This window comes from Salvia hispanica, chromosome 6, assembly GCF_029641045.1.
Source record: "Salvia hispanica isolate PSC_SH4W2 chromosome 6, Shi_PSC_v1, whole genome shotgun sequence".
In the NCBI taxonomy this organism is placed as follows: Eukaryota; Viridiplantae; Streptophyta; class Magnoliopsida; order Lamiales; family Lamiaceae; genus Salvia; species Salvia hispanica.
The window spans coordinates 27,971,118-27,987,121 of NC_142697.1; the positions used below are offsets into that span (position 1 = coordinate 27,971,118).

The 16,004-nt window shown below is 31.7% G+C and overlaps 1 protein-coding gene and 2 long non-coding RNA genes across 3 annotated transcripts; 2 read left to right on the forward strand and 1 right to left on the reverse strand.

The window, feature by feature from the left end:
* Window positions 1-2,212: 2,212 nt before the first annotated feature.
* LOC125203253 (uncharacterized) lies at window positions 2,213-3,575 on the reverse strand. The gene is made up of 2 exons (XR_007173322.1): window positions 3,426-3,575; window positions 2,213-3,265 (listed from the first exon to the last, which is right to left on the reverse strand). It is a non-coding gene; the product is annotated as an uncharacterized LOC125203253 (long non-coding RNA).
* Window positions 3,576-7,042: 3,467 nt separating this feature from the next.
* LOC125203227 (uncharacterized) lies at window positions 7,043-7,799 on the forward strand. Its single transcript, XR_007173316.2, has 2 exons — window positions 7,043-7,302; window positions 7,412-7,799. It is a non-coding gene; the product is annotated as an uncharacterized LOC125203227 (long non-coding RNA).
* A 1,692-nt stretch (window positions 7,800-9,491) lies between these two features.
* Window positions 9,492-13,059, forward strand: LOC125208322 (pectin acetylesterase 11-like). Its single transcript, XM_048107905.2, has 13 exons — window positions 9,492-9,628; window positions 10,028-10,150; window positions 10,253-10,335; window positions 10,440-10,581; window positions 10,674-10,753; window positions 10,959-11,045; window positions 11,128-11,252; window positions 11,588-11,648; window positions 11,761-11,814; window positions 12,135-12,212; window positions 12,311-12,407; window positions 12,489-12,646; window positions 12,728-13,059. Exons 2-13 carry the CDS (start codon window positions 10,039-10,041, stop codon window positions 12,881-12,883), a joined length of 1,233 nt encoding a protein of 410 aa, XP_047963862.1. The 5' UTR covers window positions 9,492-9,628; window positions 10,028-10,038; the 3' UTR covers window positions 12,884-13,059.
* Window positions 13,060-16,004: the final 2,945 nt, after the last annotated feature.

Here is a 16,004-nt window from a genome sequence, read left to right on the forward strand (position 1 = left end):
ATACGGTTTGACCCGGCACGGGTTTTAAGAAATGTAATGGAAGGTGTGTTGAAAAAGTTGGTGGTATGTAGGTCCTACTTTTAAAATATTAGTTTTATAATAAAATATGAGTAGGAATGTGTTAGTGGAATATAAGGTTCACTATCAAAAATGGTAAAAAGTGAAGTGTGTCAAACTTTCAGGGACGGATCGAAATGGTAAACTTTGTCAAAATTTGGGGGACGGAGGTAATATGAAATTGGGTAAAGCTTCCACCAACCTCACAACTACTTGTCTCTGGCCCCATGAGGCCACAATGCACATGAACAATGATGGACCTAGCAAACGAAATTCGTAATGATATCAGCCTCGATACTGAATGAGACACACGTGTCTAGGATATACCGAAACTATGCTAGGAACTAAAATAAATAACTTGTATAACTCGACAATTAAAGGACAAAGCTCAATTAATTAACTGACTTAGGTAATTAAGAGTGCAATAAACTATGTACAACGAGAGGCCTTTTGAAAATGCATAATCGTACATATAAAAAGGGGTGCCCTCAATAAATGGTTCAATAGGTTACTTTAAATTTGCCATTAAGCCCAACTGATTAAATTCTACTTCGTCTCCGTGTGTGTCGTGGGGTCGAAGCGTTGCGACCACAGCACCAATGTTCGATTATGCATGGGCTGGTGGTAGAGTCGATCGACCCCCTCCGATCCCACATAAATCCGGGGCAGGCAGAATAATTCGAGCGATTGGGCTGAAAATACAAAATATTACTATGTGGCCCATGGCCCATTAGCCTATTTATTGACCTGCCCAATCACATCGCATTTTTTATTTCATTCCTGTCATATATACTAGTATCTCCAATATTATTTGTATTTCATTTTTTACTTGCATTGCGACCAATTATTTGTATTTCTAAAACAAATTATTTTCTTTGATAGAACTTCACAAATGTTTTTCACATGAGCATTTTTTCATTTTGACCATAACATTTACAATGAAGACTTATCCTATTTTCAGCTGCTATCTTATTTCACTAATTTTTATATTTTTAAGTTAATTCTTTTAATTATCAACTTATAAAACAAATGAAATTAGTATTTAAGAACAAAATAACATAGGTTGAAAATATTGCAATATAAACTACTCCACGTCGATAATAAATATAGATGTGATCACCTTCACGTTGAAATTTCATGTTGTTGTATCGTTGGGATCTCATCTCATTGAAAATAGTACTCCTATGACAAAGGCATTTTGACCAGCGCATTGGCAAAAACCGAGATTCCACGTTGTTGCATCGTCGGTATTCCGTATTCTATCCCTACGTGACAAAGGCATTTTCAGTTTCTGGGTCATTATAATTATTGACGAACCACTGAGATTGTTATTCATTGTACAAATTTTGAGAGAGGTGAAAAAATAATATAGAATGAGAACGGAGTAAAAGGGACGGTGAAGGATAGTGGTATTTATAGATTAAAAGGCATTAAATATAAATCTTTTATAACACTTCTTAATATTTAAATAAAAGAAAGGTATTCATTGTTGTATCGATAAAATATATCTGTAAGATATTCTGCGTTTATTTATTTATTTTTTAGCATAAAAGAGAATCAATCCTCAAAAAGATATTCTTAGTTGATAAGGATTATAAAAAAACGTAAGACTAATTGTTTTGACAGAATCAAAATTTCAACCAATAGTGAATTTATTAAATTACTGCGCAAAAACAGATTTCAGAATTTTATTAGTTTTCAGAATTTGTCTTTGTGAGTAGTGATCGTCAAGCCACTAATTTTATACATCCGATTTTTTTATTTTTTTTCTTAGCCATTTTTCACATCACATCCTTCTAAAGTTATACATTGGCCGGTGAAAGCTAATTCAATTAAATTTTTAAAATCATTTAGATTGGCGAATAGGATGAGAATACACAAAAGAATTATATGGCGCATAGCCCACTAGCCAATTTATTGGCCAGCCCATTTATTTTTGGGTTAATTAAACAGCCTAAAAATATAGTATTATAGTTTAATTTATGTCTAATAATCAATTTTGAATATAATGTAAAATATAGTACTGTATGATTTTTTAACGTGCAGTCAATTTCCCATCAACTAAATTATTAACCATCAATTATTCCAAAAAATCAAATAAATGAAGATAAATAAAACATGCATTCAATTTCAATCTAAAATTGAACAAAAAACATAAACTAGAATCACTGCTATTATTTCTGGTTTACTCATTATAACCTTGCCAATCAGTCTATCACCATTGCCATATTTAATTTCTGAGGCCACATGCTGCTAAGACAGTTAATAACCCTAATTACAAAATTATTGTTTTTGCATCTTTTATACAGATACATATATAATTATAATTCAACTCCAAACCCAACTACATACATATTTATTAATACCTCTCGCCGGCATTATATATTCTCTCATTGCGGTCGAAATCTTTGGAATTGAAGGAGACCACAACGTCACAATATCCGTATTGGAGACTGCTCTTACCAAATGAGCAAATATATTCATATATATGTATATTTATTAACCGTTATATTATTTGGTTAACTAATTGAATCATAATCAATTTTTTTTACACTTTGTTTAGACGGTAACCCTCTGGCTTATGCTTATAGCCTAGGATTTTGAGATAGAGCATACAATTGGCATTCTATTTGAAGGAACATATATGAACAAGTGCCTCATAAATAATCAACATGCATTTATATTAAAATAAATTGAATATCATGTTATTGTTTAAGTTCACAACCAAACCATTTTTAGTTCGCTCGTGCCATAAACATTAGCGAACTTAAAATGACTATAAATTTAAACAATAACATAAGCTTCAATTTATTTAAATATATATATGCATATTGATCATTTCAGAGGAAGTTATTCATATTTATGCACCTCTAAAGACATGTCAACTGTCTGCTCCATCTTCAATTTATCTTGACTATAAGCGTAAGAAGGATGGTTTTCCGTCTAGACAAACTATACAAAAAAAATCGATTATGATTTAGTTAAGCAAATAATTTAACAGTTAAGAATTATACTTATATATGCATATATTTGCTCCTTTGGCAAGAGCAGCCACCAATACAATATGGTAACGTTGCGATCTCCGTCAACTCCAAATATTCACCTGATTTCCGTCGTCACACAGCAACCTATCGTTTCCATATCGTTTCTCTCGTTGTCTCTTTGTGCATTATCGATGCGTCGCTGCTGCTTTGAGGCTGGGTTGTCCCTAAATAGGTAGAGTAAACATAATTTAGTAAAGGTAATACCATTAGCATGTAAATTAACTAACAAGGTAGTACTTATTCAGTACTTAATTGACATTTTAACAGCTAGCTGAAATTGAAAAATAGTACTACAAAAAAAAATTAAGATATATGGTTTCTCACCTACATATAGATCTGAGGCGTTGTTTGGCGTCTGGGTTTGAATATTCTGGAAATTATTATAACATAAAATTTAGAGAGAGAGGGGAGAGAGAAACATAAGATTGAAGGACCCCTCTTTCTGATTGATTCAATGTGCCTTCACGTGTTATATCATAGTAGTACATTTGTTGAAAGCCAAGAGACGAAAAAGATGATCAAATAATTGAGAAAGAAGGTGGGTGGGTAGGGTGAGAAAAGATTTTTTTCTTTTTATTAAATTCTTTATTAAAATAATATTATACGAAGTACAATAAATGATAGGGATGCGATAAAATGCAAACTTATATATTGTACAAACTCAAAACTCCTCAAGACAATTTCAACACAGTTTCAATATAATATCAACACAGTGTAAAATTTTAAAATTTTAATGTCAACACAGTATCAACACACAGTATCAATCATTGGCTACTATTGAAATTCTGTTGACATTTTCCTGCTGATGCTTTTTTTGTGATCTGTTGACATTTTTTAATGGTCCAGATCATAGTTTTGAGTTTGTACAATATTTAGAGTTTTCATTTGATCACATTCCATAAATGATAATTATAGATAACTCTTTGCAATTATTAGTACTTGTTTTATTTGGTCTTTGATTATTTGATAGAGTCAATATTGACTATTTACCGAAGCACTAAGATACGGCACTATCTTCATAAAATATTTCTATTATTTAGACTAATATTATTGATTTACAATATCTTTTTATTTTCTTTTTTTATAAGTTAGGGTGTTTAGCTTTATAAATAGGAGATATTGTTATTCTATTTAATCAATTAATGAAATAATATTGTCTTTTATATATTTTTTTTCCTGCATTTAAAGTCGTTTGAGAATTTAGATTGATCGACGAGGCTTGGTTTTCTAGCAACTTTCTCCTATCTTGATTTGGGGTTAAACTCTTATCACACTCCTATATATTGTGGATCCAACTAAATTTGCATCATTTTTCTACATACTAATATTTCCTCCGTCCAGATAATTCGGGCCATGAGTTTGACCTGACACGAGTTTTAAAAAATGTTTGTTTGACTTTGATTTAAATGCAGGTAGGTAGTGAAAAGGGGCCCCACCTTATTTCTTTTTCTTCTATTTTTATGGAAATCTTGAATTAGTGATGATTTGTGTGGAGGCGGTGGGATTTGAGGAGGAATCGGTGTAGATCTAGGGTTTTCAGAGGGAGTAATTGGAGTATTTGGAGTGGAAGGGGAGTCAATTTGTGTGGAGGCAATGGAAATAGTGGAGGAATCGGTGTAGATTTAGGGTTTATAGAGGGAAAATGTGGAGAGGAAGAAGGAGAATCGATTTGTGTTTGAGAACAGAGACGGTTGGGTGGAATAATGAAGAAGGGGGTGAATTGAAGTGGAGATAATGTTGGAAATGAGGAAGGCAAATTTGTAATTAGGAGGGGAGTAATTTGTTGCCATAAATGGATAAATTGAAGTGGGAAAATTATGTCGGACGGGTCGAAGTGGAATACTACATAGTATTAAACATTTTGGAAGCAGCAGATGCTTTGTGCAAGATTTAATTTGTTCTAGTAACTATATATGGAAGATTAATTTATTTTAATAAAAGATTTGATTTGTTCTTATTAGAATAAATTTGTCATTGATCTTTCTTAATTCTTGAGTTTTTTGATTGAGGCCGGGATACTTATTTTAATACTTACAAGATCTTTTTTAGTAGTTGGCCACGCACTATCGTTAAGATGTGCCTGATTTTGGGCCGATGAAGGGCCTGAGCTGCTGCCGATGTAAAACTTAATATTAACCCCATACAACCATTTAATTCAAAAAATTTCCACCTCATTCTCATTCACAATTACAATCACAATCACACAATCACAATCACATGACCAATTTTATCCCAAACAAATTTATATAGGAATAGTATAGTACACTCTACTTGTCTAAATCAAAACAAATAATTGTACTATCCTTTAAGACGTTGGGCTATATTGGGTACTCTGATTGTAAGCTCTGCTGTATATACATGAAAAAGAAGTTGGGATGATAAAGTAAAACTCTGCATAAGCTAAGATAGGAAAATGATCAAATAATTTAGAGAGAGAGATAGAGATGAAATGGTATGTAACAAGTTGATGCGATGAATCATTGTGAATGGGCATGTCAAAGATGATGCTACTGAGTTATCAATAAAAGACCAATAATATATTTTTGTCAATAGTATCTTTTCATTTTCCACAACTTTTTACATGATGTCGATAGGGCCAACTCGCTCAAGTTATCGAGATATTTATGCACGGGCCATTCGAGTTACTATAATTTTTTGTGTTGAAAATTTAAAACACTTACCAGTTTCAGGCCAATCCATCGCCCCGTGACTCCACATTTTGATATTACTGACACCTCTCTCTTTTCTCTCAATTTTATTCATCATTATTTACTCCTATCATATGTCTACATCATGATCCCACTCATTTCCAAAATCATGACTATTACTACTTCCATCACTATTTACTCCCATTCACCGGACATTATATTATCATGAAATTAACCATACATGTATTTATTTGTATAATAAATACACTTTTATCATGTAACACAAAATTGTAAAACTGAGTGCATTAGATTCGGAATCCAAGTAAAAACTATCTCCTACTACTAATAACTCTAGCCACAATTAAGAAGCCGAAATTACTAATTTAATTCATGACATTTTTATGGTGCATTGCATAGCTTCACGACATTTTATTAGGTCTGCAACTAATATTATAGATTGGTTGGTTATATCTCTATTATTAGTATTCGAAATTTGCTTAACGCAAAGAAATTTCAACTTTAAAGAATGTTATCCATGCAAATGCAACCACATTTAAATTCTTAATTTGGGTCAAACTGACCACAAAATTACGAATTTTAATTAATTTATGATATGCTAGAAATCAGTTGTTAAAATCAGAAATTTTAAGGATTTTTTCAGATTAGAGTCAACCCCTGCTCGAGTTGTAATTTTATCAGATTAGTAAATTTTCTAATTTGTGATATGATCATGTATCATAAAATGCTATCAGTAAGCCTTTTATTTTAATTTTTACTCTCAGTTCAAATATGTCTTCCTAATCTATTTCATGTGTGTTGTTTAACTTTGAAGTGTAAGTATGTTGACAGCTGGACATTTATCATCAAAAAGGTTAATAAATAAAGGGCACTCTCCCTTCATTATTCTTCATCTTCTTTGGCATCTCCCTCCTTAATTCTCCCTCAGGCCTCATCTCCCTTCCCCTTATTGGCTTCCGCCGTCACCTGGTTTCACCGTTGCAGAGTTCCAATGAGAGACGTCATGGCTAGATTACTACCGGCGCTTATGCCTTCTTTGGTTGTGGTGGGAATCAATGAAGCCCACAACGTTACGGTATCCATATTGGAGATTGCTCTTACTCTTGCCAAAGGAGCAGGTACATACATACTTATCTATATGCATGATTATTAATTCATTATTTGTTTAACTAACATAATTGATATTTTTTTTGTATAGTTTGCTTGGATGGCATCCCTCCGTCCCAAATATTTGGAGACGGAAGCGACAACTGGCATGTGTTTAGAGGTGCTATATAATTATGAAACTTCCTCGATTTTTTGTGAACCGCGATATATAAATTCAATAAATAAAACTTTTGTCTTCCAATTTGAATGAACATATATTCACATAGTAATAATTAAATCAAACATTCTTTTAAACTTCACAGTATAAGAATTATAAATAATTCATTTATATTTTAAACTTACTATATTTTCTTTGATTGCGGTGAGAATCTACAGAGCCAGCAATGTCACCATCTCTCTGTTGGAGTAGGCTATAGCCAAAGGAGCGGGTACATTCATACATACATATATATAAACTCTAGCCCAATCCATTTCAATCTTTTAGAAAATAATTGTTTGATCACACACTATTAATTTAATTTTACGTGTATTTTTCAGACGATAGCACAAGCCGTGGGCGATAAGTACTTTGACCAGAGCGGATTCCAGGAGATGGACATGCTCAACGACTTGACACGGACCTGCACAACCAACGACGACAAGCTACTTTTGAGAAAAAAAATGTATCGATAATATGCAACATAAGCAACCATAAATTGATATCCTTTGAAGTTGAATTTCTACATTTAGTTAACTAATGAAGGGTAAGTTTTTGGTTTAATCTTTATTCTTAGTATAGCTACAGATATGTGACTAAGTTGTGTAGACTGATACTTCTATAATTATTTTAAACTCATTTAATAAGCGTATATCATGGATACAAATTTGTTATTGTATTAGTCGTCAAATTATACGAGATTAATTAGTGAAAAACAATGTCTTTTTATCTTATGGTCTATGTTTCATTCATTTGTCCTATTATTTGATCATTTCTTAATTCATAACAAACATGTTTTATTTATTGAAAAAGAGAAAAATAAATAACCAAAGATTAACATACCTACCCTAAGATGTTATGTATATAAATAAAATATTACACGTATTGAGAAATGGTTGATACTCCTACTTAGGAAAGGCCCAATCCATAACAAAAGATTAAAAGATAAAAACAAATGGAATGTATCAAGACATTGCAATTGGGTCATAGCTGATATTATATCGTCTTGGTCTACTTGTGATCTTTATATAAATTTTCTTCTACTTTAAATAAGTCTCGAATAATACACTGATTACTTAATAAAAAATAAAAAATAAAAAATAAAAACTTCGAACGAGGTGAAGTGTTGAGCGATTGGGATGAAAATAGAAAATGGAGTAGTATGACCCATAGCCCATTAGCCTCTTTATTGACAAGCCCATATTGACAGCCCATTTATTGCTTTGTGAGTATTGCATAGCCGACCAAAATTCTTATTTCAATTTTCAATCGTAATTATTATAGTTATTAAAATTTAATTTTCAATTCATCTTGTCTTGCATAATACTTACTCCCAAATTGGCAAGGAACACCCAAATTGCAAAATAAGGCTAGTTTTATATTTTATTTGCTTTGTTGTCTAAAATAATTTACTAGTGAACTTGCTTTTTGATTTATTTCATGAATTAAACTAGTCTAACTTTTGTGATAATTTTAGCTAGTAGTATAATGTATTATCACCAAAACATGCCACCAATTTGTTGATAGTTAATTAATGGAGTACTCACAATAAGGGGTACATACATTATTGATGATTCTTTCTGTTTATGTTGAAATAATATCGTCACTTGCTATTTTCAAGAGATATTGAAATAATTATATTGCTAATGTATGGCTTTAGGATTATGAATTATGATGTTGCGAAAGATCATTTACTCAAGTAACTTTTATAGAAGAGTTAAGTTTTTTTCAATTAAGTTATGCAAAATATTTATTCAGTACACTAAAAAATAACTTGGTCAGGAAATACTACCCAACTCTAGTAGTAATAATTAGGAGTAATAATTGTATGTGGACAGGAGCCTAATTAAACTGCATTCTTTATCTCTTGTTTCCTTTTAACAAATAATTAAATGGAAAATGAAAAAGGGAAGACAGATGAAGAGAAAATAAAGTAAAAGAAAGAAAAGTAAGTGATAAGAAATGTGTTGACTTTTATTATAAAATAAAATAAAATCATCACTATGAAACGTACCAAAATGACAAAATGATTCCACTATTGTGGAACGGAGGGAGCATTAATTATTTCATGAAGACCTAAAATTGATGTATGTCTGTTGGTCATTTTTTATTGTGAGTTTGTAGTATATGGCTTCCTAATTAGTAGGAGTGTGAGTTAATTTAAAGTTGGATGATCTATTCTCTTTCATCACTATTTAAGGTATATGTATGTTGACAGGAGCAAATGAAAAGACCTTTTGTGTAGACCTTTTCCACATGCTCTTATAGGAATTAAGATTGAATTTTTGTCGGAATCTCCATTTAAGATACATCCTCTTAACCACTCATCTCTGACACACACACCCACACACTTGGATTAGGGGTTATTCAACAATTATATATGCTTAATAATATTTTGTTCACATGTGTTTGATTGATAACTAAGAGCCGATCGACTACAAATTCATCCCTCATATCTTTATCCCAATTAAATTTGTCCTTCACTTTTCTTTCACCATCTCATCTCACCGCGGTGGAGGTGTTGCTTCCATCCTCGATCTATTGTCCATTTTTCTGATGTTGGTGCTCATCTTCGTCTCACCGTTGCTCTTAATTACACCATTTATTTATTTATTTGTAGAAATTTGTTATTTCCTAATGAATTTGATTTTTGGCATAATTTATTTTTCGGAAGATTCCTTTTAATTTCTTCGTTTTTCTTCCGCCTTGATTTGATTTTATTCTGCCAGCATGTTCAATAGTTTTTCATTGCACCTCTTGCTAATCAATAAAAATGGATATAAAAAATTACTAAGTTAACTACTTTAATCAATATTAACATATTTAAAAATGCAGATTGACCTCACCTTTCTTCATATTTGTGACTATGCCCTTTAATTTTGCCAATTATGATTACGTGCCTTTTATTGTCTTTAATAACTAATTAAGAAGTTGATTTCATTTCAATCATTGTGTAGAGACACAAGTGATGGCTACATTACTACTGGCACTTACTATATTATCTTTGGTTGTGGCCGGAATCGAAGCAGACCAAAGCGTAACCATTACCCTATTGGACTCCGCTGTTGCCAAAGGAGCTGGTATATACATACGCACGTATAGTATATGTTTAATTCTTAATTATTACTAATTCGTTATTTGCTTAACTAACTAAATTATAATTGATTTTTTTATATATATAGTTTGTCTAGACGGCACCCCTCCATCCTATGCTTATAGTCCAGGATTCGGAGATGGAGTCGACAACTGGCACGTAATCTTTGATGTATATGAATATGAACAACTTTTGTGGATTTTTATCATTTACTTCTATTATTGTTGAGTTTATAAGCTTTTAAGATAAAAAGACTAACAATTTGGAGTTGCAAGGGTGGTGGGTGGTGTCGAAATGTAGCTGAATGCCTCGATAGATCCAAACATTATCTAGGAAGTAGTGCAAAGCTTATATCGGAGGTTAATGGTAGTGTATACTTCAATGGGATGCTCGGCAACAATTCCACCTTTAATCCCGGTATATATGTGTAGTTAAATCTAATCAACATCACAATTTCATTTCTCTAATTTGAAATATATAACTTAATTCTTACATATGTATGATTTCAGATTTCTACAATTGGCACGTGTTCAAAATCTTCTACTGTGACGGCTCATCTTTCATGTCTAATGTTGAGGATGTAGACCCGGTAAGTTTTTAAATTTCTTGCATGTCACCAATACGCACAATTAGTTATACAAACCTAACATTCACTCTTTTGAAAACCGGAATGGATGGTTCGACACGAACTAGAAGGTTGATGAGTCCGGTTTAGTCCTAATTGTATGTTTTACTCAATTCAATTATAGCTACATCGCTTCACTCATTTTTTAATTTTTGAAACATTTACATAGATGTACAACCTGACTTATAGAGGTGCGAGAATATATGATGCCATGATGGATGAGCTCCTACGAATCGGAATGGGAAATGCAAAAAATGTATGTGCTATTAAATTATAATAACTCTTGAATTAATAAAATTTTGATTGCTACTTGATATAAATTTATATTATTTTTATAGGCTTTATTGTCGGGCGGTTCGGCAGGTGGATTAGCCACAATTTTACATTGCGATAAGTTTCAATCGTTGTTTCACGACACAACTAGAGTGAAGTGCATATCTGATTCAGGCTTTTTCATTCATGGGTAAGACTATCTGGATTAATTATTTTTCGTTCATAGGTAAGACTATCTAGATTAATTACCCAATTATCAAAATAATTTTTATGAAATACTCCTATCCCTTTAAAAATGAAACGTTTTCCTTTTTCTGATTGTCCCATTAAAAATGAAACGTTTCTAAAAATGGAAATAACTCTATCTCTACTTTTCCATCTACTTACTTTACCCTCTCTACATAACTCACAAAACAACACTACATAAAATCCCGTGCCAATTTCCAAATATTTTGTTAAGTGGGACGGAGGAAGTATGTTATTGTAAACTACTATATCATTGATTAATTTTGTTTGGCTCACTAGTCAGCATTTTTTTGGAGGTGATTGGAGAGAATCTTTCTTCTCTAGAGTGGTATCAACACATGTATGTATTCTTTTTATTTCAATGTACTTTGTTATATAATCAAGTAGTATTATATATTATTAACACGTGGATTCTTACATTAATTCCTCATTTTTGCTATGTATATATATAGGGTTTGACGAACATGTTGCCCACATCATGCACATCCAAATTTAGCCCAACTCTGGTATGAATATAGTACTCTCTCCATCCCATGTTACCTGAGTCATTTCTTTTTTGCACTTATTTTGGAAAAATGATAATAAATAGTTTTTAAAAAGAGTAAAGTAAGTGAGGGAATACAAATGAGAAGATTTTTTTATACATTATTCTCTCTCTTAATTTACTCTCTCTACACTTTAACTATTTATTATCATTTTCCGAAACAAGTGCAAAAAAAGAAGTGACTTAAGTAACGTGAGACTGAGGGAGTATTAACTCACTTATCTTCATTACTTTCCGGATGATATAATTAAGCATTCCTCATAATCATAATTGTCTTTGTAGTGTTTATTTCCTGAAAATTTGGTCCCAGATATCCAAACCCCACTATTTTTAATTGAATCAGCATTTGACGCATATCAGGTATGGGCAATCTTATAATGTAATAATTATCAGTATTCATTAATATCTTTGATGTCATTAATTATATATATTTTTTATTTCCAATCTACCCATCACAGATAGCAGTTACTTTGTTCCCGGCTAAAGGCCCGCAATGGATCAGTTGCAATAGTAACCTGATGCTTTGCAATTCGACTGAGATAGAAATCATGAAAGGTATATACAATATAATTACTATTTTTGAACTCGATCTAATGTGAATCTATCTCTCATACTATTTGTTTTAATTTTGTTTAGATTTTAGGTTCATATTGATAAATACGCTGAAAAGTACAATTGCGAATAGCTCCTCAAAGAGAGGCTATTTAGTACATAGCTGCTGGCGACATGGCCATATGGAAGACATAAGCGGTTCGACATGCTCATTGATTGTTGGAAACGGACTTGCTAACAAAGTAAGTGAAACTATATAAAGTATCTATCACACAAATTATTTGGTCACACACTACTAATTTAATATGAAGTGTATTTTTCAGAATATAGCAGAAGTCGTGGGAGACTGGTATTTCGACCGAAGCGAGTTCCAGGAGATGGATATGGTCAACAACTTGCCACGGAACTGCACTGGCGACGACCTACCTATTTTGGAGAAAAAGTGTAGCGATTATTATATTCATCATCAGATGCCATGAATTGATAGCATGTGAATTTGAATTTCTATTTTCAATTATGAATGAAGGGTTAAAGTTTTCAGTTAAATTCGAATTATTAATTACAAGTTAATTGATGGTGATAATGTAGGTTACGAGTTATGAAATGAAATAAGTGAGTGATATGTCATCTATAAAACCTAGATCTTGCAACTCAATGATGGTGATGGTGATTATGAAATTGCTACTTTGCAATTGTTAATGACTTAATACTACACAATTACCCTTGCCCAAACCCAGATACACAATTGTCGCTACAGATATGCTTGCTTATTGTTAGGCTGATACTCCTATAATTTCTTTCAAACTTCATTTAATAATCGGTTATTGTATTGGTGATCAAACAATATAAAATTAATTGCTCAAAACCAATGTCTTTGTATCTTATGATTTCTTATGTTTTATTTTTTAGAAAAGAGTGGATTACATAACCAAAGTCTATCATACCTACCCTAAGACATTGTGTATATAATTACAAACTCGGGCCGGAGCTGCTTGTTTGCATTCTAGGGACGAAACTCGGCCTTTAATCAACAAAATTGTGTGTTACCAATTGAGAATATAATCCCATACCTAAAACATATGTTTTAAGGTGCCAAAATATGATGATCAAGGACAAATGAAGGGGGGGAGTTACCTCAACATGCCTTCCTTAAATTTAATGCGCTCCATTATCCTAAATCTCTTCCTGCCTTTGGACGAAAAATAAAATAAAATTACTTTAGAATTTCCCATTTGATTAACAGAACTCTAATAAAATGTTGCCAGTAAAAATTCCACTTTTAATTTTAATTATTATGCAGAGACACAAGTTATGGCTACATTACTATAATTTTAATTATTATGCAGAGACACAAGTCATGGCTACATTACTACTAGCACTTACTATACTATATCTTTAGTTGTCACCATCTCTCTGTTGGACTCTTGGTACATACATACTCACATATATAGTATATGTTTAATTCTCAATTGTTGCTAGTTCAATTGTAAATATCTATTGGGAAAGGCCCAATCCATATCAAAAAATTAAAAGATAAAAAGAAATGGAATGTATCAAGAAATTGGGTCATAGCCAATTTAATATCGTCTTGGTCTACTTGTGATCTTTTTCAAAATTTTCTTCTATTTTAAAAAAGTTTCGAATAATACACCGATTACTTTTCTAAAAAAAAAAAAAAAACTACGAAGGAGGTGAAGTGTTCAGTTGAGTGATTGGGCTGAAAATAGAAAATAGAAAATAGAAAATAGAATAGTAATATGACTCATAGCCCATTAGCCTCTTTACTGACAAGCCTATATACAGCCCATTTATTGCTTTGTGAGTATTGCATAGCCGCAAAACTACGTCTCTAATGGGTAATCAAAATTCTTAGAAATTTCAATTTTCAATTACGGAGTATAATTTAAGTTTTCTATTTATCTTGTCTTGCATGATACTCTCTCTTGTCCCATTAAAAATGAAACGTTTTCTTTTTTTGTTTGTCCCATTAAAAATGAAACATTTTCTAAAATAAAAACAACTCTATTTCTACTTTTTCATCTCTCTTACTTTACTCTCTCCTCATCAACTCACAAAACAACACTACATAAAATCCCCTGCCGATTACTAAATGTTTCATTTTAAGTGGGACGGAGGGAGTACTACTTAGTAAACAACTCAATTGGCAAGGAACACCAAAAATTGCAAAATAAGGCGAATTTTATATTTTATTTGCATTGTTGTCTGAAATAATTTAGTGAACTTGTTTTTGATTTATTTCATGAATTAAATTAGTCTAACTTCTGTGATAATTTTAGCAAGTAGTATAATGTATTATCACCAAAACATGCCACCAATTTGATGATCTTTAATTAATGGAGTACTCACAATAAGGGGTACATACATTATTGATGATTCTTTCCCTTTAAGTTGAAATAATATCGTCACTTGCTATTTTCAAGAGTTATATTGAAATAATTATATTGCTAATGTATGCCTTTAGGAATATAATGTTGCGAAGGATAATTTACTCAAGTAACTTTTATAGAAGAGTTAAGTTTTTTCAATTAAGTTATGCATACTATTTATTTAGTACACTAAAAAATAACTGGATCAGGCTAGTAGTATTCTATAATCCAAAAGGTTAACATGTAACAATCCATTAATTTTCATATCGATTCCAACAAGGTTAACGGCGATATAACAATCCAATAATTTTCATATATTGATTAAAAAATTGTTATGGAAGATCTCAAAATTTTGTATCCAGTAGAGTAGGGGTGTCGAAACGGGTAGCGGGTATCGGGAAACCCTCAACCCGACCCGCTACCCGCCGGGTAACGGGTACCCGCTACCCGACAATAATGGGAAACAGGGTGGGATCGGGTAGTTAGTTTTCAATTTTTGCGGGTATGGGTATACCCGCTACCCGCGCGGGTATACCCGTTAAACCCGATAATACCCGTTATTTTTAGGGCAAGGGTTTTCAAATATTTTATTTTAGTTAATTAATTTCAAGTCTATATATACTCCCCGACGATACACTTTATTTCCAATTATTTATCCACTGCCAAATGAAGGATTGCAAGATTTGTGAAAGTGAAACTTTTATTAGTTTAGTGTCTTTAACTCTTTATATTAAAGATTTAAAATATTTAGACTTTTAGTTGAAGTTATTTATATTTAGACTTTTGATGAAAGTGAATTATTTTTAGTTTTATATTAAACTTTTAAATGGTGATTTAATTTTAGACATGCTTGATGTTTCTATCATATTTGCTTATTTGAAATTTGGATTTGCATTATATTTCATACGTAGTCATATTATATTTAAGAGATGAGAAATCACTATTTCTGTGCATAATTAATAGTTGGAAATTATGAAAATACAACAAAGTAAAAAAAAATACAAATCTAAAATCATAGTTTAGCAACTAGCAACAATCCCTAAATTCATTCTAGAATTTCAAACATGTATATAAAATCATTGAATTAGATGACTAGTATTGATGATAAGCGAAAACTAAAAGCATAATACCATTGAATAATATAATACACAATTCAAGCTATGTATGCGGGTTTGGGTACCCGCAACTGCGGGTTTGGGATACCCGATGTGGG

What these genes read in the sequence shown, in the direction of transcription:
- LOC125208322 (XM_048107905.2), top strand. Translation starts at nt 10,039, where the DNA reads ATGGCTACATTACTACTGGCACTTACTATATTATCTTTGGTTGTGGCC. An exon ending in TCAGGCTTTTTCATTCATGG is followed by an intron (nt 11,253 to 11,587) that starts GTAAGACTATCT and finishes TTGGCTCACTAG; the next exon opens with TCAGCATTTTTTTGGAGGTG. An exon ending in CAGCATTTGACGCATATCAG is followed by an intron (nt 12,213 to 12,310) that starts GTATGGGCAATC and finishes TACCCATCACAG; the next exon opens with ATAGCAGTTACTTTGTTCCC.